At 50.8% G+C, this 22,062-nt stretch overlaps 1 protein-coding gene across 1 annotated transcript; it reads left to right on the forward strand.

Moving 5' to 3' along the window:
• MOSMO (modulator of smoothened) lies at window positions 1-22,062 on the forward strand. The gene is made up of 4 exons (XM_061569815.1): window positions 1-663; window positions 13,011-13,223; window positions 16,216-16,493; window positions 17,745-22,062. The coding sequence occupies exons 1-3, from the start codon at window positions 558-560 to the stop codon at window positions 16,398-16,400; spliced, it is 504 nt and encodes a 167-aa protein (XP_061425799.1). The 5' UTR covers window positions 1-557; the 3' UTR covers window positions 16,401-16,493; window positions 17,745-22,062.

Genomic DNA, 22,062 nt, shown 5'->3' on the forward strand with positions numbered 1-22,062 from the left:
GGAGGAGGAAGCAGGAGGAGGAAGCAGCAGAAGCAGGAGGAAGCAGCAGCAGGAGGAAGTAGCAGCAGGAGGAGGAGGAAGCAGCAGCAGGAGAAGGAGGAAGCAGCAGGAGCAGCAGGAGGAGGAGGCAGCAGGAGAAGCAGGAGGAAGCAGCAGCAGGAGGAGGAAGCAGCAGCAGGAGGAGGAAGAGAAGCAGGAGGAAGCAGCAGCAGGAGGAGGAAGAGCAGCAGGAGAAGGAGGAAGCAGCAGCAGGAGGAGGAGGAAGCAGGAGGAGGAAGAGCAGCAGGAGAAGCAGGAGGAAGCAGCAGCAGGAGCAGCAGGAGGAGGAGGAAGCAGGAGGAGGAAGAGCAGCAGGAGAAGCAGGAGGAAGCAGCAGCAGGAGCAGCAGGAGGAGGAGGAAGCAGGAGGAGGAAGAGCAGCAGGAGAAGCAGGAGGAAGCAGGAGCAGCAGGAAGTATCGGCGCGTCCGCGAGTGCCGCCGCGCATGGGGCCGCCTGCGGGTTGTCGCGGGGGCACGGGCGCCGTGGCGGCCTCGGCTCCTCTCCGCCGCCGCCGCCCATGGACCGACTGACGGCCGTGGCGGGCTGTCTCTTCGTCGCCGCCGACGTCTTCGCCGTCGTGAGCCTCGTCAACCCCGACTGGATCAACACGGGCACCACCCCAGGTGAGGTGGGTGCATCGCCCTCTCAACCCCGCGTCAGTCGGGACCCCACCCCCTGCCGTATTACAGACGCGTGCCCCTTGTCAATTCTAGATTTGAAGCTTTCGTGGCAGCAAGGGGGTCATACTCTTTTTTTCCGGTAAAGTCACGCAGGTAAAAAATAAAAGATAAAATAAAAATAAAAAATGATAATAGAAATAAAATGATAATTAATGAAAATAAATCTATTAAATCACTTCATTCTGGATTTGAAGCTTTCGTGACTGCAAGGATGCATACTCTTAGTTCTTTCGGTAAAGTCACGTAGGTAAAAAATGAAATTAAAATTAATAAAAAATAAAATCAAACGCCTCCGAAACGTCGTGCTTTTTATTTTATTTTTATTAATTTTAATTTCATTTTTTACCTACGTGACTTTACCGAAAGAACTAAGAGTAACAATTAAATCACGACGTTTCGGAGGCAACACAAGTCTCCATCTTCAGGTGGGACCGTCACAGCTAAATGTACTCACTTGATACAGTAAATCTAGCTGTGACGGTTCCACCTGAAGACGAAGACTTGTGTTGCCTCCGAAACGTCGTGATTTATTATTTTATTTCTATTATTATTTATATTATTTTATTTTTTACCTACGTGACTTTACCGAAAACAACCTAAGAGTATGAATCCCTTGTAAATCTCAACGTTCATCCTGCAAAGAGTCCCATCGCAATGGAGAAATGCAAACAAATATACGAGATAATGTTACTAACATTATTTTCATGCCTGTGTTGAAACGGCCGCACGCCGTATGGATCTGAAAACTTGGTTTCCCCTACAAGAATACGGGGTGAGCCGTGTGGGTTGGCTGCTATGTGGGTGTCAGCCAGCTCGACTCGATCTCAAATGAGTACCCCGGTGCGATTTGGATAAAACATCGCCACTGGAGAGACAAAGGCGGCCGGGCGTGGTGTTGGCCACCCACCGCCTCGTGTGCCGTGCCGGCCTTCATAGGTGCTACTCGCTAACAGCACTTGCCCCAATAGTCTGTGAAGGCTTTACGGGGGATCTTTATATTTGGTGTCAGTGGCGAGGACACGCATTCATTAGCAAATAAACCAAGCGAAAGCCGCATTTCCCGTGGAGCTCAAGGGGCTCTATCATTCGTGAGAATACAAAAAATAATCTCCGTTTCAAATTCTGACAGATGATTCTCGTGAAAACTGATATGATTGTGCCTCTTCATATTGTTTGCATCTCTCTTCTCTCATCTTACTCTCTATCTCGATGTATTTCTCTCTATCTTCACATTTCTCTTATCTCCCTACAAACTCTTTATTTCTGGTCAATATATTTTCTGTCTCATGAAAGCTAGGATTTGTGAATTGAAAGGGGTACCACCAATAAATCTAGGGCTACCGATTACATGTTTTTTAATTCCTTGTTTGTTTATAATCATACTCTTTGGTTCTTTCGCTAAAGTCACATAGGTGAAAATAAAAAATAAAAATGTAGTTATTATAAAATAAAATAAAAAATTTCCATCTACGTGACTTTACCGAAAGAACCAAAGAGTATGGATCCTTGCAGTCACGAAAACTTCAAATCTGTTTATAATCAGAATGTTTATTTATGCTGGAGAAATCCGATGAACTATGAAGCTCTTCTTCACGAATGTCCAGTAGGCGGCTGTTCAGAAAGCAACAACATCAGAGTGATAAGTTATAGACAGAATTATTTTTTACATACAGAATGTTTAATAATGTACAGCCGGAGATGACTCCAGCAACTTTGGAGGCGAGGATTGGCGGAAACACTTTGAGATGATTGTCATCGTCAGCATGTGCCGTAAAACCCGCAGAGCCGCCGAGCGGTAGCGAGGAGATGGCGGGGACAACGCGTGGGGTGAGTGCCCCCCCATTAGTGTGGACCTCGTCCTGTATGTGCGCTGGCTGACTTGGGCCACTTTGCTTTATAGGAACAGGCAGAGCACCACTCAGAGGAGTTGGTGAGGTGAGACATCCGAATGCAGAATCAGAATATGTATTGAGACTGCGGGAGGAATTCGATGAGCTATAAAGCTTTTTTTCACAGATGTTCAGTAGGGGGCGGGTAAGAATGTTACAACAACAAAATACGATGATAGTGCAAAGTACAAGAAATGCAGCAGAACCCACCCGATTTAAATGTCCTGACACTGTCGCTTTCCTGGATAAAGACAATTAATTATTTATTGCACACACGCCGTGTACAACTGCTGTGCACGCACACGCACGGTGCGCCCTCTTGGATTGTATTATTGTCCAAGGTCTCCGTTGTGAAAGGCACACGGCACGTCCCGTTCATTGGGTTGATCATCGGCAAGTTCACAAACGGGTAGCCCATTCGGCGGAAAGATTGGGAGCACATCTCATCGTTAACAGATAATCTTAGAACGAGTGAATGTTAGAGCACAACGTGCATTTGATCCTTATGGCGGTACCCCGGGGTACCAAATAACACAAAAAGGCCGAGGCAATTAAATACTTTATTTCTGGGACACTATTTTTTTCAGGGGTGTACTTCGCTCCGGCGCTGGGGTACCAATCAATCCGAAATCAGTGCCACTCTGTGATGTCGAAACACAGCGAGGACGATTGCGCTGAAACCCTGAACGCGCGCGGTATGCACCGTAGTGGTGCATCGTGTGTGCAGCTCGTCGAGATGAGTCCGCATCGCCGACCATCAACAGACTAAAAATTACTGCATCACGGACATTGTGCGAGAGCCGGGGTACCGCCATGAGGTTCATTTAGCCCAGCAGTCAGACCAGGAGGCAGTTCCAAGATGTGACGTTAGCAGGACAGAAAGGACTGAAAACTCGTGGACCGGACACTCTGTAACTGTGGACATCCAGTTGTTGGAAAAAGGACTAACAGACATGTTCATTAAATGTTTACACAGAAATTAAACACCATATTTTATTGGGCTGTTACCCGATTATAAATACAACATTGCATTTAATAAAAGAGTATGGTATGCACGACTGATGTAATTTAGTTGTTTGAATATACACGTGTTGTGGGTTCCACGGAGGCACACACTTGAACTTGGAGGCAATACGTTTATTACACGGCCCCAACAGGGCTCCTACTTAAACGTAACAACGGGTTAACTCGACCACAACGGGGTAACTACATAACCGGGTCAGTCAGTAACACACTGCCTGACCCACGATGTCGAGTGTGACGACCGAACACCGAGGATCGAAGAGACGTAGCACCGACGGGTTCCATTTCAGCAGACAGCCGCGATTGCTCTCGGGACCTCCCTTTTATGCTCCCGAGAGGCGTGGCCTTGCTCCGCCCTCGGCCACACCCCCTTCTGGATCTCACCAGAAGGTTCTTGACTGAGCATCACGTGCCCCTTAAAGCCACCCTTTGGGCCCCCTCGCTACCCTGTCCCGGTCACGTGCCCATCTAGTGTTCACCCAGACTGTCACGTCCCTACTTGCCCTCTCTCTGACCGTCATCAAAACCATGCCCCCTAGGGCCCCGCTTCCATGCCATGCCTCCCCTGGTGACAGTAGCTGGCGCTAGACGCCATAGTGACTCCATTTATGTCACTACACAGGCACACTTGTCACACCATTATCAGTGCCCTACCTTATTACAGACCAATTCAGACCGAATTGGTCACCCCGTGCCCCTTATAAAACGTTCATCCAACAGTCCCATCACAAGAGAGAAACACAAAAATACAAAAAATGTTTGTTGTTGCCCATATTGAAACGGCTGTACGCCGTATGGACCTGAAAACTCAATTTCCCTGTACAAGAATACGGGGTAAACCGTGTGGGTTGACAGGTATGTATATGATTGTATAATACTGTTCTCCCAAAGCCAGGCCCTCTGTGTATTATTTGGACTATTAATACCTAAGCATACTGAGCATGCTTGCACGAAAGTGTGCCCTTTATAAGGATGAATAGATATTATATAATGCAACATATCATATATACGACGTCTTTAATTATGCATATTCGTTGGTAGCAGCTTGCGTCATGGTAATAATAAATTAGTGGTTGTGATGCCTCGACAACTCACGGTGCAATTGTAACCGTGGGATCCATCCTCCCACAATGACTTCGCACATCGCATCCTGCGCGCATGACTTGTTTACGGTGCCACGGTGGCTAGGAGATGTTAACTACCTCGCCTCGTATACAGGAGGTCGTGGGTTTGATCCCGAACCTGAACGCCTGCTGTATATTTGGAGCTTGAGTGTTTCTCTCCCCGTGGCCACGTGGATTCTTCTCCTGGTTTTTCCCTCCACCTTTAGAAACATGCGTTTCGAGTGTTTGGCTGCCGCTATAAATGTCCACGTAATGAAGATGAGCCACTTGGTTGAGCTATCATTTTTGATAAGTCAGGTCGCTTCTGAAAAAGAGCCGTATAGGTGAGAACCCATTCTGTTCAACCCTGGGTGCGGCGGCTTCACACTCCGCAACCATCCTTGACGCGTGCGCTTTCAAACAAAATGCTAATTTCAAAAGCGGGGTCGCAGATTTGTACAACAGCATGGTTTAAATTGGCTTCGTCTCACACGGGGTTTGATGAAAGGAAAGCCGCAATTTTCCCACAAGAACACCTTGACTCCTGCGCTTGTTACATTAACGAGACGGGGGGCCTGCCGGCACGCAGAGCCGCATTGATCTGTTGCGATATAAATCTGAGATAGAATAGACAATGAAAGCTGAGTCTCTGGGTTTCCCCGCGATATGAATGCCGCGTTGTCGAGGGCAAGATTTTAATATTATTGAAGCTCTGCTTTTATGTTATACGAGAACGTCGGGAGGTATTTCCGCTTTGCCGAGAATTTGATTGTCAGCTCACAGAAACGCTGCCAGCTGCTGCTGAACAATGTCTTGGTAAGTATCACAGTTGGCCAATTTGTTCTGTTTCGCAGTCACCTGCGTTATAATTGAGCCTCAATACCCCCACAGTCACGCATTCCATTCAGGCTGTTTATGCAACAAATACGACTGCTCTCGCAAAAGCTTCACAGTGCGCGTCACTTGGAGCTTCCAACCGTTACGTTGCGTGTCTTCGGGAGTATTTAATTGCAGCGGTTGTCTGGGTGAATTAATTTTTTTTCGTTTTTTTCGGTCTGAAAAGTGTTTTCGGAATCCACGGGACGATTTGGCCGGGTGTTCAATCTCGTGCATCCGTAACAGCGGCACAACGTTTCGCCGCTTAAGTTGCCATCGTCCTGGATTCATCGTTACGAGACTTTGCCGCGCTGACGATTACACGCGGTCAGAAGTATATATATACAAAAAAGTATGTATATGCTCACAATTTTGCTTTGCAAATTCAGGAATAGAAAGTCCATCACTTTATTTTTAACACCACTATGCGATGATTTGCGTCGCCTCGACCCCCACACACGTCGCTGACAGCGTCGTCCGTCCTTTCTCGTTATCCGCTGCCCCTCAGCCTCCTTCGCCTCCATCACCTACCCCGCAAACCACTTCGATTTGCGTCTTCTCGGTATTCCTCGTCGCACATTTCAGGAACGCTTCCCCTCCCTACGTAAACCCGGGTATCGCCCTACCACGAACCCGGCACCAAAGATTCATGTATAAAAATACACTTTAAAAAATCCTTACCCATCGCGCTTGACATTTTGGCGTGCGAGGGCATGACGCCTACACACTAATTGGACAAGGCGAGCAACCGGTGGTACGGGGATCATTTACGGGGGTTAAATTTAGATACCTCTGACAAATGAGAGACGGCAAAATAGGAGGGGTCTGGTGAGCACGTACAGACGACGCGTCTGCGTATTGGCCATTTCAGGCTCGTCACACACAAAGTGCTCTCCACGAATGAGCCATCGTAATCCCTTGCTGCCAATCTCGTCAAGGAGCATAAACCATCATCGCGCGAACTCCGCTCATCCCTGCAGCAGCAGCAGCAGCTTTTGGCTGCCCGTCGAAACAAAGACGGTCACCACGTCGCACGGCGCTTTCGGATGCGCTTCTGCGGCCGTCTGGAACGCTCTTCCGATATTAGGAGGCCGCTGGAGCTGTGCACTTTTAAATAATCGACATTGAGAATGAATTTTTTGACAACTGCTTTTCGTATTTAGCTTGTTGTCCTCCCCCCGGCACCTCCGGTTAGCACGCTTGGCTACACACGGTGCGAAAGAAGTTCAACGTGCATGACACACGTACGTACTTTACGTGACCGTGTCAGCTCCAGCGAGCTGCCTCGGGAGACAGGAGAGAGGCGCGGGGCTGGTGTCATTCCGCGTGGCCGCCCCCTGCCTGTAGGAGGGCCAGATAAGTGACTCCTTGGAGCTGTGCCGAAAATAAATGTTGGGCTCGGAGGCGTCGCAGGGGCCGCTGTTGACACGGAATCAAGGAGGATGTTTTTGCGCCGGGATGCGCAGCGTCCCGCTTGCCAGTCGGAGCGTAAAGAAATGAAGCCCACGCGCTGCGAGAGAGCGGGAGAAAGTATCACGACGTCCGCTTTACCCTCTGCTGGATTTTTATCGATGTGTCTGTCATCGATTAGGGTTGCTTTTGCAGACTTAAAAAAAAGTTTTTTTGCATGTGCAAGTAATCTCCAAAATAAATCAGGTTTTTTGGTTGTAAATGACACCATAAAAGAAGAATATATATTTTAAAATAAATTGCTGCGTTCGTGCGTTATACGTGACGGGCGATAGATTCCGTGGGGGGCGGGGGGATGCGGGGTTTAGGATCGTAACATTTTTTTTTAATTGCTCTCCTAAAAGTCTGATTCAATCGTCGTTATTGATCCCCAGAGGAATCCGATCAGCTACGAACCTCTTTTCCACAGACGTCCAGCATTCTTGCCGGTGTCCAAAGGTGAAGGTGTCCAAAGGTTCGTTCGTTTCTCAGTCCCCTTGTCCTGGTGAGTAGTGGCGGTCCACACCTCCCTTTCCCTGGCGACAGAATTCAGCACTACTACACCATACACTAATATACACTACACTATACACTACACTATACATTACACTATACACTACACTATACACTACACTATACACTACTATACACAACTATACACTACACTACTGTGCACTAATACACTATACATTACTATACACTATACACTACCATACACAGACTCTAGCTCTGCCTGGGGGGAATTCCCAGGCGTTCCCAGGCCAGCCGAGTGACATCGTCCTGCCAGCAGCAGCATGTGCTGGGCCGGCCCCGGGCTCTTGGCCCAGTGGGACGTGCTGCTGCTGCTGCTGCTGCCCGGCAGAGTTCCAGGGGGAGTCTACCAGGGGGGGGGGGGGGCATCCTCACCGGGTGCCCAAACTGCCTCAATTTCTCCTCTCGATCCGGAGGAGCAGCGGCTCGACTCTGAGGCTCTCCCGGGTTACCGAGCTCCTCGCCCGATCACGGCGAGTGGTGAGTCCGGCAACCCTGCGGAGAAACCTCTTTCGGCCCTTCGTACCCGCGATCTCATCCTTCCGCTCATTACCCAAAGCTCGTGACCATAGGTGAAGGTGTCCAATGGTAAAGGCCGCAATTTCTTAACTCGCCTTGCCGCTGGCTGACGAGCCCCTACCCGCGACACGCGCAGAGAGCGCCCTCCTCTCACCCCGTGCAGCTGGGAGTGCCCACACGCTACCCCACCGCACGCGACCTGCCGGTTCGCTCGCTTGTGAATTGCCGTAACTTTCCCAGCCCTTCAAGCAAAATGTTTGCGTCGTTCTACGGTGGCAGATTGGTGGAGTGGAACAATTGGCCCATCGGAGCGCGACGCCCCATTTGGTCAGCTGAGACCTTTGTGACTGTAAACCCCCCCCCCCCCCGCTCTCTGTATGAACGTTGAACTTCCTTCGCGCCGTACGTAGCCGGAATGGGCTGGAGTAGGGGCGCAGTGGATGGTGTACTGTACGGTACTATCAACCGGAGTTTGATTCCCAGCCATGGCTTACGTCATAGGTGAGGTTCCTATGTTCCTCGCCAGGTATTCAGGAGGTCGTGGGTTCGATCCCAACCCTGACGCCTGCTGCTGCTGTGTATTTGGAGTTTGCGTGTTTCGTACTCCACGTAGTCGTGTGGATTTCTCTCTGGGTCCTCCGTTTTTTTTTCCTTCCACATTTAGAATCAGAATCACGCGTTTAGAGTATGTGGCTGCTCTACATTTCCACGTGATGATGATCAGCCACTTCGTTGAGCTGTCATTTGTGGGCAGGGGGCTTCTGAAAAAGAGCTACATTGCTCAGTGGTGGGCCTGACCTGGTAAAATAAAATAAAAAATAGTTTTAATAGTTTATATCTCAGCCGGTCCTAATCCACAAACAACTCCCATGACTGATACGTCATGGGGAGGCCTTAATCCAGCAGTGAAATGACAAAGCGCTGTAAACTCTGATTATTATGTTTAGTTTTACTACTCTGTGTAGCATAAGCTTGGGCGTTACAAAACTACAACATCTGTAAGTTAAGCCCCGGATCTTAAAAATAGCATTGTTGACGTGAGAACAAATGCCACTTTAGAATTCCACCGCAGCACGCCGCCAGCCTGGTGTTGGATCCAAGAGTGGTGACAGCCAAAGCTGATTAGTGTTAGTCTGTTGAATAAGATCACGTAATCACGTTCTGGTTAATTAGGTCAGGAAATCAAAGTAACAAGCCATGTGGCATTCATTGGCTACCTTTGCCTCCCACAAAGTGGGCCTATCATTTCACGTCGTAATAATAATTAGAGATGAAAACCACTTATCTGCAGGTCAACAAGGAATAGCTGTGTATTTATTTAACTCTTATTCCGCGTAAATAATAATGGTGTTTGTCCACAAAAGCCTCTCGAAGAATTGAATGTTTGGCTGGGCGCTCGGCAAACTCTGGGTTCCTGGAGAAAATCCGTGCATGTGAGGGGACCCCACTCGGAAGAGGTCCCCACAGATGGATGCTGACATTTTGCGATCCTCCCCCGTCCTGTCTTCCGGAATCCTGACAACCCCTTGCAGCCCAGTGGGTTCAGCCGCGGTGACGAGATGTTAACCGTCTCGCCTGGTATGCAGGAGGTCTTGCGTTCGAAACCTGACCCTGACGCCTGTTGTATATTTGGAGTCTGCGTGTCTCTATCCCTGTGGCCGGGTGAATTTTTCTCTGGATCTTCCGGTTTTTCCCCTCCATGTTTAGAATCAACATCACTCGTTTAAAGTATTTGGCTGCTAAAAATGTTCACGGTTCGTGGTACGGCGATACCCCGCTTTACATTGCTCAGTGGGCCTTACCTGGTAAAATAAAAAGTTTGATTTAGTTCAGTGTTAACGATGGCATTGTTAATATTAGTGCAAATTATATTTCAGGAGTGTTAAATCGCCGCTTAACGCAAATTGAATAAAAACAAACCCTCGTACCCAATCCATAATGTGGAGATTTATATGTCAATTTTTATTTTTCCTTGCATTGTTTTTTTATTTTGTAATATCCCTTCCAACATCCCGAGGTATTTTTTTTATATTAATTTAGCACATTAAACGTGGCGAGCCAAAAATTGGATTTATAGAATGACTTACCTCAAACAATGCAAATGAAATTTCCAGTGTCAACCACAGAGGACTGGAATTTACCACCGCTGCGGTTGCCTATCTTGAAATCGCTTCAGGCAGCTCTCTTTACCATCGCAGCCTTTGCCAATTACAGCCTCTAGACTTTTATCGCGGCTTTACCAAAGAAAATGAGAAGCACGCAAAAAAATTAAACGAATTGTGGCGATGTCTGCCGAACGTATGCGTTTCTATTTCGCGCGATGCATTTCACGTTATCTGCTCCCTCAGAGCGCGAAGGCGGGAGAGATTCATCGCTGCCCGTGGCAGCAGGGGGGGGGGCAAGGGGCAAGGGTTTGAACGTGAAGGGTTAAAGGAGGTCGCGTGCCACGAGAATGAAAATCCTGAGCAGGTGGCGTATGCGGGGACGTTTGAATCATTAAAATTTAAGCACCCATGCTTCGGCCGTGGTAAATGATTTAGCCGGAGTGTGTGTATTTTTTTGCATTTTTCAGGAGAATTCTGCACGATATTTGACTTGTGAGCACCGCTGGGATTTCCCGCAGCCTTCGGTTAAAATCACAGCGTCGCCAATGCACTGTGACGGTGGGAAATACTAATAAACTGAACTATAAACTATTTGTATTTTAGCAGGTAAGGCCGCACTGACCTCTTTTGCAGAAGCGACCTAGCAATCACCAACGATAGCTCAACGAAGCGGCTTATTATAACGTGGAAATTTGTAGCAGAAAATATTTTAAATGCACGTTGATTCTAAATGTGGAGGGAAAGGACCGGAGGACCTGGAGAAAAAAATCCACGCGGCCACGGGGAGAGAGACACGCAAACTCCAAATATATAACAGGCATCAGGGTCGTAATCGAACCCACGACCTCATGTATACCAGGCGAGGGAGTTAACATCTCCTAGCCACCGTGGCGCTCCCTGCACACGCGAGTAACCCAGCCCAGATCTTAGCGGTGGCACAACGACCGCGGGAGAGGGAAAATGCTCGACCAGCACGCCCCTGGATGATGCGGCACGTTTCTGATTTATTTCTGGGGATACGGCGATGCGTCTTGAACACAGTTGTGGCCGGGCTTGATAATAGTAACAGACCCACGATTGATCACGTGATTCACTGAACCTGCCGAGTCACAACTAACGCAATTTATAAGCAGGGCTGGCATCCGATTGAATTTGCGGAAGTTTTTTTTCGAATGAATTGATAGCGCGTGGTACGTCTTGTTACGTTTCACGTGTGGCAATGATAATAATTCTTTTCGCTCCGCGTAGCAGCACTGTACAGTGCAAGCTAGCCGCCTCGCTTCAGCCCCCAGTGTGAATTTCGCAATTCGTTTTTTTCTTTCTCTTTCCGGCGGTGTTCGTGCAGCGGCACGAGGTTTAGGTCTCACCGCGAATATTTAATAAATGCCATCAGATAAATTCTCTCTGCGGTACACCGATCCTTACAATGGATTTCCCGTTATTTGACGATGTGTGAGTGTAATGGACACTGCAGCATTTTCAAAGAATCCAGCTGGGTTTTTTTTTCTTCCAATCTATCGTGGCGATGGTAATGCAGCTCTCTCAAGCTGTGCCCTTTTCCGTGGTTCCTGCTTTTAATGTAGATCGATAGCGGGTGACAATCAGCATTGTGACTTTCACGCATGATAAATCTTTGACATTACAAAATAGTTACGGATGGCTGGGAAAAAATGTCAAAACTCAGCTGTGTCTTAATGTTCTACATGTGTTCGTATCGTGAAGTAAAGGTTGGGGAAATCTGCTCCAGATCACGTGTCAATGTTACTCTTCCTGATCTGTCCACGCAGCTTATTTTATCATGACAAGACACGTGGCGCAGCTTGACACATGTTCTAAACAAAGCGTAGCTATACGACAGCTCAATATGGTTTTGTGCGAATGAGTCGGGACAGGATCTTGAGTAGTGGATATGTATGTACATTTCGATTTAAAGCTTTCGTGACTGCAGGGATTCATATTCTTGGTTCTTTCGGTAAAGTCACGTAGAAGGGAAATAATAAAATAATAATAAAACAATATAAAAATTCTCACGACGTTTCGGCCACAACGCAAGCAGCCGAAACGTCGTAAGAATTTTTATGTTTTATTTTTATTATTTTATTATTTTATTATTTCCCTTCTACGTGACTTTACCGAAAGAACCAAGAATATGTATGTACATGTACCTATGTTGAACTTCTTTCGCACCGTACGTAGCCCACCGTGCTAATCGGGGGGTGCGGGGGAAGGACAACAAACTAAAGACGAAAAGTATTTCGAAAGAAATTAGTTTTCAGTTTATATTTCAAAGTTCATAGCTCCAGTGGCTTCCAAATATCGGAAGGCAAAGCGTTCCAGACAGCCGCAGAAGCGCATCCAAAGCAGCAGCAGCAGCGTGCGACGTGGTGAACTTCTTTGTTCGACGGTGAGCCAAAGGCCGCTGCTGCTGCTGTGAAGATGACCGCAGATTGCGCAATGATGGTTTATGCATTTTTTTAACAAATCCTCGAGGATGGACGCAGCGGTAGAGGATCTTGTAGACTGAATGAAGCGGTGAAGCTGGCGAAAGGACGAGACGGAGAACCACTGCGGACCTTTGTTCGGCTCCCATCGTCGCTAACAAGCCGATGGCCAGGGGCAGGCGGCGGCGCACAGTTTGGCGTTGCGCTTGCTCCAACGCGAGCCGAAATCTCTCCACTGCTGCACGGAGACGCTCCACAACCGCCGCGAGCAGGCAAGGCCTCGTGCTGCGCTGCGTGCACGCCTGGCGCCAACTTCGCTCCGTTGCCCCCCCCCCTCCTCCCCCTCCGCCGCAGACGCCTTCACCATCGGGCTGGCGCGCCAGTGCCAGACGATCCGCGGGCGCGAGCGAGCGTGCACGCCGCCCCGGCTGCCCGCCGAGTGGCTGCTGGCGCTGCTGATGATGGTGTGCGGCGTGGCACTGCTCACGGCTGCCTGCGCCCTGCTGCTGCTGTCGCGCTGGCGCCGCGACCTCGCGGTGCACGCCCGCTGGATCGCCTTCGCCGCCAGTGAGTCGGCTGCGCCGCCAGCGGTCGCGGTTCTCTCCCCCTCCCCCACCCCAGGGGTCGGCAACATCATCAATAATATCGGTTTTCTGGGTTAGATCACGATCTAACCCAGAAAACCGATATTATGGAAGAGAGTCCAGTTTACCGTGGGAGTCCAGTTTACTGTGGAAGTCCAGTTTGCCTTACCATGGAAGTCGTCATCAGCAGGGTCAGCCTTGTGAAACAGATGTTGCCGAGTTTGTAGGTGCTTCTGGCAAGAGCACCCCATGAGTGCTATGGGGCCCAGTCCAACGCAAATCGCAACATTGCACACAAACTTACAGCGGTGCCGTAAGGAGCGTTTCGGGCAAAGCGAGTGTAGAAGTGGAGCTCAGTTCCCCGTCTTGTTATTGGGGTGGGGGGTTATCAGCGAATAACCGCGATGGAAAGGCCGATCCAAATGTATTTTTAACGGTATGTTTTGCAAGCGGGGGTTGTTGCTTGTGGAATGATGCACAAGCCAAAAAAAAAAACCAGTGAAAGGGGATCGCTCCCTGGAGCCTGGCTCCGGATTGCCTCCCCGCTGACACGAGAGAGATCGCTCCCGCCTCTGCGGCTGCCTACGCCACGGAGAGGTTCGGGAGAGGAGTCGGCTGCTGGTTAGAGAGCTGTGTGTCTGTCTCTCGACCGCGGTTGCGGTGATGGCTGGAGGGGGACGATCACCCAGCCAATTGAAATCCCTTAATCAGAGTGCAACCTCAATCAGTGTAGGTCGGTCATCGTCCTTTATTTTAACAGATAAGAGGGGCCATTGAGATTCGTCATCTCTATTCGTGCGCTGCTCCTCCCCGGGTCTGTTTTAATTTATTTACAATTGTTGTGTTACCAGGTAAGGCCCCAGTCAGCTGTCTAGTTATTTATCAGAAGCGACCTGCCCATCGCGAATGATGGCTTAACGAAGCGGCTGATCTCGCGGGAATTTACAGCAGCCAAATATTCTAAAACGCACGTCGATTCTAAATCTGGAGGGCAAAAAACACCTGAGTACCCGGATTAAAATCCACGCGACCACGGGGAGAGAGAGAGAGAGAGAGAAAGGACACGCAAACTACAAATATACAGCAGGCGTCGTCAGCGTCGAGATCGAACCCACAACCTCCTGCGTACCAGGCGAGGTAGTTACCATCTCCTAGCCACCGCCGCCCCGTTCTTGTGGGACGACGGGGAGCACTTGAGCACCCGGATTGGCCGCTGCGCTTGCTCCCGTGCGTCGCTTTTACTCTCTGGAGGCTTACGCACGCTCCTTGAGCGCCACGGAAGGCAACTCCTCGTGCGTCGCGTCTTCCAGCACACGGGGTCACGTGGTTGGGACGGCTCGGCCCCTCTGCTGCCGGAGGCGTAAGATGATCGGTCCCTTTAGGGGAAAGCATTTTGCCGGGCTGCTTGTGTGTCACCGGTTGAGCGCGCCTCCGAGGAGAGAGAGAGAGGGAGCTGAGTGGGACGCAAACAATTTTACGGTTCGGGAAAAAAACTCAATTTCATTTCCTGCGATGGGAATAGCAATATGGCTCAACCCGCCTTTGAAAAAAAATATCTCAACATGGTTTTTTTTATTTGAATTACGCTGCCCCACCTCAAGAGGAAAGTTAGTATAATATAAGAGGTAACGTCTTTTGGGCAAAAGCCCTTCGGCTGCCTCAAGGACCATTGAGTGTTTTAGTCATGAATCTAGAATTGAAGCTTTAGTGACTGCAGAGATTACTAATCTCATTGGTTTTTTCGGTAAAGTCACGTATGTAGAATTTTTTTAACTATATATTTAAAATGTTTTACTCATGCTTGTGCACCAATTGCTTACACGACATCGCACAAATTTCACATCCATTTCGCATGGGTCTTAGTGCTGACCCACAACGCTGTCGTCGCGTGGATTTTTCTCCAGGTCCTCGGGTTTTTTTTCTCCCCTCCACGTTTAGATTCAACGTCGCGTGTTTCAGAGTGTATTTGGCTGCCATGAATTCCCACGCGGATGATGACGATGAGCCACTTCGTTGGGCTATCGTTTGTGACGGCCAGGTCGCTTCTGAAAGAGAGCTGTTTCGCAAGCTCTCAGTGGGCCTTGCCTGATAAAAATAGAAATATAAGTTGAGTTTTAGTTTAGCTTTCCTTGGGGGTTGAGCAGCTCTTGCGTAGTCCCTCCGCGAGAGCTTTGCTGGCTTCGGTTCAATTTACCGGCGCGCTATTGGCAATAAATCTTTCTTTAAACGGCCGCGATCAAAATGAGTGCTTCGGCGTGCAAACCAAGAGTCCCGTCCGATCGCAATCATCACTCCCTCACCTACACCAAGAAATAACAAACTCTTTCATAGCGGTACTCACCAGTCAGTTTTAGAGCATTCTAAGTGGATTGTGAGGGGCCGGTTAGAGTCCAGCACACAGCAGTACAGTTCTGTACGTACAGACTGCCGCTAGCGCCACCACTCAGCAGTATTCTGAAGCCCCCGTAAACAACAACACCGACAACAACAACAACAACGGAGGGAATATTCGTATTGCCGTCAATGACAGATGCCGGTGGTTGTAACGGAGCATTCCGGATGGTAAAGTGTTAGGATAAACGGAGCCTTCGCTCTACTTGCGCCGTACACTGAGCACGATAATAAAATAATCTCCCGGAGGAGAGAGGCTGGGAGGGGTCAAGCGTGCGACGCTCTCGGTGGCTAGGAGATGTTAACTGCCTCGCCTGGTGTACAGGAGGTCGTGGGCTCGATCCCGACGTGGTCGTGTAGATTTTTCTCCAGGGCCCTCCAGTTTTTCCCCTCCACTTTTAGAATCGATATCAAAGTGCGTTTTGAGTATTTGCCTACTATAAATTTGCACGTGATGGTGATAAGCCACTTCGTTGGGTTTATCATTTGTGATCGCCAGCTCTCTAGCTCAGGAGTGGGGCCTTGCCCGGTAAATAAAAAAAAAGAGTTGCTAGTTTTCTTTTCAGTTTCAGTTTCCTCCGCAGTGGTCCTCTTCTGCATCGCGGCCCTCATCTTCCCCGTGGGCTTCTACGTGGAGGAGGTCGGAGGGCAGCCCTACAAGCTTCCCAACAACGCCCAGGTGGGCTCTTCCTACGTGCTCTTCATCGTCTCCATCTTCTTCACCATCGTGGGCCTGCTGTTCGCCGGGAAGGTGTGCCTGCCGGGGTGACGCGCGGGGCTGCTCCGGCCTACGCCTGCAACCACCCCGCACCCTTCCCTCCCCTCCTGCCGCTGCCGCCCGCCGGGACGTGCGAGGCCACAGGTAGTCCGCGGGCAGCAGGCTACGCGTCGAACGGCCGAGCGAGGGGGCGTACACGGGTTTCTAAAAAAAAAAACATCGATTTTTAAATTTTTTTAATGGAACTGCCAACGCAATATTCGCGTTTGGGTCGTATGTATGTTGTATGTTGAACTTCTTATGCACCATACGTAGCCAACCCTGCAAATGGAAGGTGCTGGGGAAGGGCAACAAACTAAACACAACAAGAAGCAGTTCTAAAGAAATGAGTCTTCAATCCGGAAATACTCTAAACACGTGATGTTGATTCTAAATGCGGAGGGGAAAACCGGAGGACCCGGATAAAAATCCACACGACCACGGGGAGAGAGAGAGAGAAACATGCAAACTCCAAATATACAGCAACAGGCATCGTCGGGTTGGGATCGAACCCACGACCTCCTGCATGTGAAGCGAGGGAGATAACATCTCGCCTCAGCTCACACTCGGGTCACCCGTGGAGTGTGTGCCACTAAAATAAGATAAAGCATAAAATAAACTCGGGCCACTCTCACTCCACCCAGGGGACTGACGCTCTCCCCGCATCCCCGTCGATCACGGGGGATCTTTGTCCGTACTTCGCCACGCTGGTCCGTGCGTGTTGGCAAAGCGGCGTTCTCAGGACACCCGTTGCCGCTCAAGTTAGCCGTGGCCGCCAGGAGTCGATCTCGGGTCGCCTGTGCATGGGACAGCACGCCGTTGGCTGTGCCACCACTGCGGGGCCCTCTACCACTTACGTGCTTTGCTTTGCCGCAGGGTGGTAATCCGTGAGGGTTTAAACTCCTTCTCGTGACAGTGAGGCAAGCCTGGTTCCAATCTGTTCCACAATACATCAGAGATGCAGTCGGGTTCGTATCTTGTTGCTCAACAGGGGACATTGAAGCAGTACTGTACTATGCTCCCAACGTCCTACGCTCCCCCACGTTGACCGGCACGGTGAAGTACGGCCAGACGACCCCGTCTGTGTGTGGAGGCTCTCATCCAGCAGTAGATTGACACAAGTGGGGCTGTGCCCGTATCGGTTGGTGTGCAGGCGTGCGTCCAAGCCCCGGTACGGCCGGTGAGTTATTGCGACGGGTAAAAGTGGCCACGCACGGAAGAGTAGACGTGACGTTTCAAGCGTCCCGCGGGGAGCTCTTCGTGGTGGCAACCCTCCAAAGTCTGGCAAACGTTCGCCCGTCGCCACGTGAACATTGTTTCGCTCTTCTCCCTCACCCTGCTCCCTTCCCTCCCCAGCTCCGCCCTTTCCGCACGGGGCGAGGAGAGCGGAGAGCGGCTGCGGGCGGCGGTTTTACGCGGAACTCTGCGGGCAAAGAAAAAAAAAGGACCGAACTCCCGCCAAAGCGAGCGTCGCGATCTCCCCCTCCCCCCTCGGAGTGGCTACCGTTCCCTGCAGCCTCCGGCGAGACTCAAGACTAAAAGACTCGCGCTCGGAGCCAGTTCCAAAGCAGTAGTGGGGAGAGGGGGGGGGGGATGGGTAAAAGGACAGGCACTCCGTGTCGCTCCAAAGGAAACCCCCGCCCAGAATCTTATTTTTTATTTATGTAGCGCCTTGTCCAAGGTGCTGAAGAAGGAATTAGAAATGTGTACAGTCGAATGCGTGTGTTGTTATGTGTGTTGAACGTCTTTCGCACTGTACGTAGGCCACCGCGCTAAATGGAGGTGTGCGGGAATAGTGTGACGAGATGAGTTGACGCGTTGAAGGATGGTGAGTAGCGTGACGAATGTGACAGTGACACAAACGATGATGAACGCGACAGTGAGTGGTTGATGATGATGAGTGAGTGTGATCGATGGGTCGGGACGTTGGGAAGAGGGATGGAGTTAGTGATGGGGAAGGCTGGTGGTGGTGAGGATTTAAGAAATGTGGCACCGTTGTTGTAACTGCCACGACCCAGGAGATGAAAGTGAACCGGAGACCTCTGGGTTGCAAGTCCAGCACGCTGCTGACCGTCGCTGCTGACCGTCGCACCGCTGTGGCCACGTTGACACCACTGCAGGCTCAGTGCTTTAACCTAAATCCTCACCACCACCACCACCACCGCAGCGTCTGTCCACCCAGCAGCGTTCAATGGGTTCCGCCGCAGTCGATCGGCAGGCCCACGTCCGGCCGGTGTGGAAGAGTAGGCCAAAAACACCCTCCTACAGGAGGGGGAGGGGGGTGGGGCGCTCCTTCTGGCAGAGACTCTTCCCGCACTGCGAGCCCAGGAGGAGGTTGGCTGCTCTGGTGCACCGGGTTTTTCTCGGACTTCATTTCAAGAGAGGAATATTTTACGTCAAGGCTCTCCCCCCACAGAATTCCTCCCCGCGGATGATCCTGCAGCGCCCAGCGGAGTGGCGGCGGCGGCGGCATGCCCCTCGTTTGGCTGTCGTGCGGCTCAGTGAGCCGTGCGGCTCCGTGAGCCGTGCGGCTCCGTGAGCCGTGCGGCTCAGTGAGCCGTGCGGCTCCGTGAGCCGTGCGGCTCCGTGAGCCGTGCGGCTCAGTGAGCCGTGCGGCTCCGTGAGCCGTGCGGCTCCGTGAGCCGTGCGGCTCAGTGAGCCGTGCGGCTCCGTGAGCCGTGCGGCTCAGTGAGCCGTGCGGCTCCGTGAGCCGTGCGGCTCCGTGAGCCGTGCGGCTCAGTGAGCCGTGCGGCTCCGTGAGCCGTGCGTCGGGATGCCTCTCGCGTCGGTCGCCTGCCACGGCAGCGGTGGAGCCGGTACCCCGAGTTACTTCTTTGCCAAATCTGCCTTTTAGCCGATGCGTTCAGCGTTCGCCGGTGTCACCTGCGCTGTGGGTGTGTCTCTGTGTGTGCGTGTCTCTGTCTGTGCGTGTCACTGTCTGTGCGTGTCGCTGTCTGTGCGTGTCTCTGTCTGTGCGTGTCTCTGTCTGCGCGTGGTGTCTCTGTGTGTGTGGTGTCTCTGTCTTGCTCTGAATTAGTCGAGCGGCAATATCTTCTTACCGGTTGCGTAATGCTGTATGGAAGCTACCTGGTCTGTCGCTCCGCACGAAGCTTCAGGTCTTTTCAGCCACAGTCATTCTCTCTACACTTGCGAAACGTGGATCCCCCTAATGGAACATCTTCGCCAGTTAGAAACATTTAGGCTGGCCTGCCTATGATCCATCCTGGGTTTAACCAGACTGGATTGTGTGAGGAGCTCATAAATCCTTGAAAGATCAGGGCAAAGTCCCATCGGTGAGCTCCTCCGGCAGGCAAGGCTGCGTTGGCTGGGTCATGTAGCCCGCATGCCCAGCCACTGCATGCCTAAACAGCTTTTGTTCGGCCGGATCGAGGGGGCTAAACTGGCGCGGCACGGGCTAGAGAAGCAATAGAGTGATGTGGTACAGGAGGATGTGGAGCTGAGTGGAATTGCCGATGACTGGTACCAGCGGTGTCAAGATCGGCCTCTGTGGAGAAGGCTCGTGAAGGACGCTGCTACTGGGCAGTTGGAGGCAGTCGCCCTCAACGGAGGGGCGAGGAACGACGCTCACAACAACGAGCGGAGTGCCTGGTGGCTAAAGCACAGCAAGTTGGCACAGTAGGGGGCACAGGTGGAGCATCGGCCAGTCATCTCAGTCGACCCGTGGCACCTGGGTCTGCCTCGTGACTTCCTGCCAGCAGGCGTTCGACACTTCACGTGGCCTCAACGTGCACCTAGCCTGGCACAAGCGTCGTGGTGACGTCGCTGCTACTTAGTGGCGAATGGCGGTTGTTGTTGTTGCTGTCTCTGTCTGTGCGTGTGGTGTCTCTGTGCGTGTCTCCGTCTCTCGATCTCCGTGGTTGCGGCAGTGGGAACATTTAACGACGATCGCTCCATTTGGAGCTGCGAACCACAGAAGTCAGGCAGACGAAGTCATAATCTGTATTCATCCTGGAGAAATCCGATGAGCTATGAAGCTCTTTCTCACAGATCTCCAGTAGGGGGCGGGTGTTCCCAGATCCACGCTCTCGCACCTCCGATCAGCACGGCTGACTACGTACGGCGCGAAAGAAGTTCAACGTATAATCCGCCGCAGAATGCCGCACAGTGTTACACGTCGCACTTTCAAACGGATTTAAACGTCGCACGATCGTGCTATGAGATAGATTTTTATTTTCGACGGAGGATCCTTTGCAAACGTGAAAAGTTATCGGACACACGCCGCTCTTTTGAAATTCATTTTTTTAATTGGCGTTTTAGTTTAGCGTCGGTCACGGCAAGACTTTCGTCCCGTCTCCCCGGAGGTTTGCTTTTGCTGTGAATTATCTCCAAAACCCCGCGTTAGTACTTTGCGGGGAAGTCGGAAATGTGTCCTCGCGTTATTGTACAGGAGAGGCATTGAGGATGGGTGAACGGGTGTCAGGAGTGGGACGCACGGTCATTGCTGCAGGAGACGCGTTCCTGAAAGAAGCGAAAAATTTCCCCATAAATAACGTCACGATAAAGTCTGGCGAGATACGGTGTGCTACTACTACGCCTACGACGATGCACACACGCACAGTGAGATGACATGTAACCCAGCGTACGCCGCCGCGTTACTGTATCACTGTACCGCTCGGATGCGCAACTCAAGAAAGTATTTCGTCGTCGGCTGCACGTTCCGCGTTATATCGATGCGCGTTATGCATTATATCGGTGTGCGTTCCGCGTTATAGCAGTGCGCGTTATAACTGTGCACGCTCTCCGCCGTTGAACGGCGCGCACTCGGTGAGGGCTTTGCCCGTGCAGGGTGTACTATCTCCCATCGCTGGACGGCAAAAAAGCCGGATGAAGTCCCACCGTGAGCGGTGCGATGTGCGCCCCACGAGGCTGGAACCGAGAACGTGAAGTGCTCGCTGCCCCTCCGAGCGACGTCGCCGTGGCCGCTACCGCTTGGTTGTCCGACGTTTCGCTCCACGAGCCTCTTCGGCGCTTCTTCAGAATTGGATCACTCGGGAACTGGAAGTCGGTTCCAAAGGAACTCGTCGTAGATAGCCGTACAGCTGTGCCCAGCCATTGTCCCATCCCGTTGCTTTTGTTCAGTCTTCTGTACATAAACAATATACATATATAAATACGTATAGGTATGTATATATATTTAACAAAAATGTTTATATTTATGGAATGAATTCTACAGGGTATAACGCCTCTGCTGTTTCTTAGATAATTTAACCTTTCAATGTTTAACGTGGGCTTCAATACGTTAGTAGGGGGGGGGGGGCTGCTGGTGAAATGTCAAAGCATGCGGTTTGTTTTTTATTCTTCTTCCGCCCGACGTCACTGCACTGATTTATTTACTCGTCGGTCCACGTTTTGAGCTTTTTCATCCACAAACATCAATTGGCACCTTACTCCGATTGTAAATGTGGTGGCTTGGCTCTCCAACACACTCCGGTGTGCTGCACTAGCAACGAATTGCCACGTTCTTGTTTACGTGACGAACCTTACTCATTGGCTGTGTCGGGTGGTGGCGGGTTTAACGACACATTTATATTTCTGCGATTTAACCCGAAAAAAAACCCGTGTTATGGATGCACACCTTATGGGGACCTCATTTGCCAGTAAAAATATGATAATTGGTTCTTTACCCTTCTATCTGGCAACAAAACTGACACCT

Source organism: Lethenteron reissneri, chromosome 44 (genome assembly GCF_015708825.2).
Source record: "Lethenteron reissneri isolate LAM-NWPU_2019-01 chromosome 44, ASM1570882v1, whole genome shotgun sequence".
In the NCBI taxonomy this organism is placed as follows: domain Eukaryota; kingdom Metazoa; phylum Chordata; class Hyperoartia; order Petromyzontiformes; family Petromyzontidae; genus Lethenteron; species Lethenteron reissneri.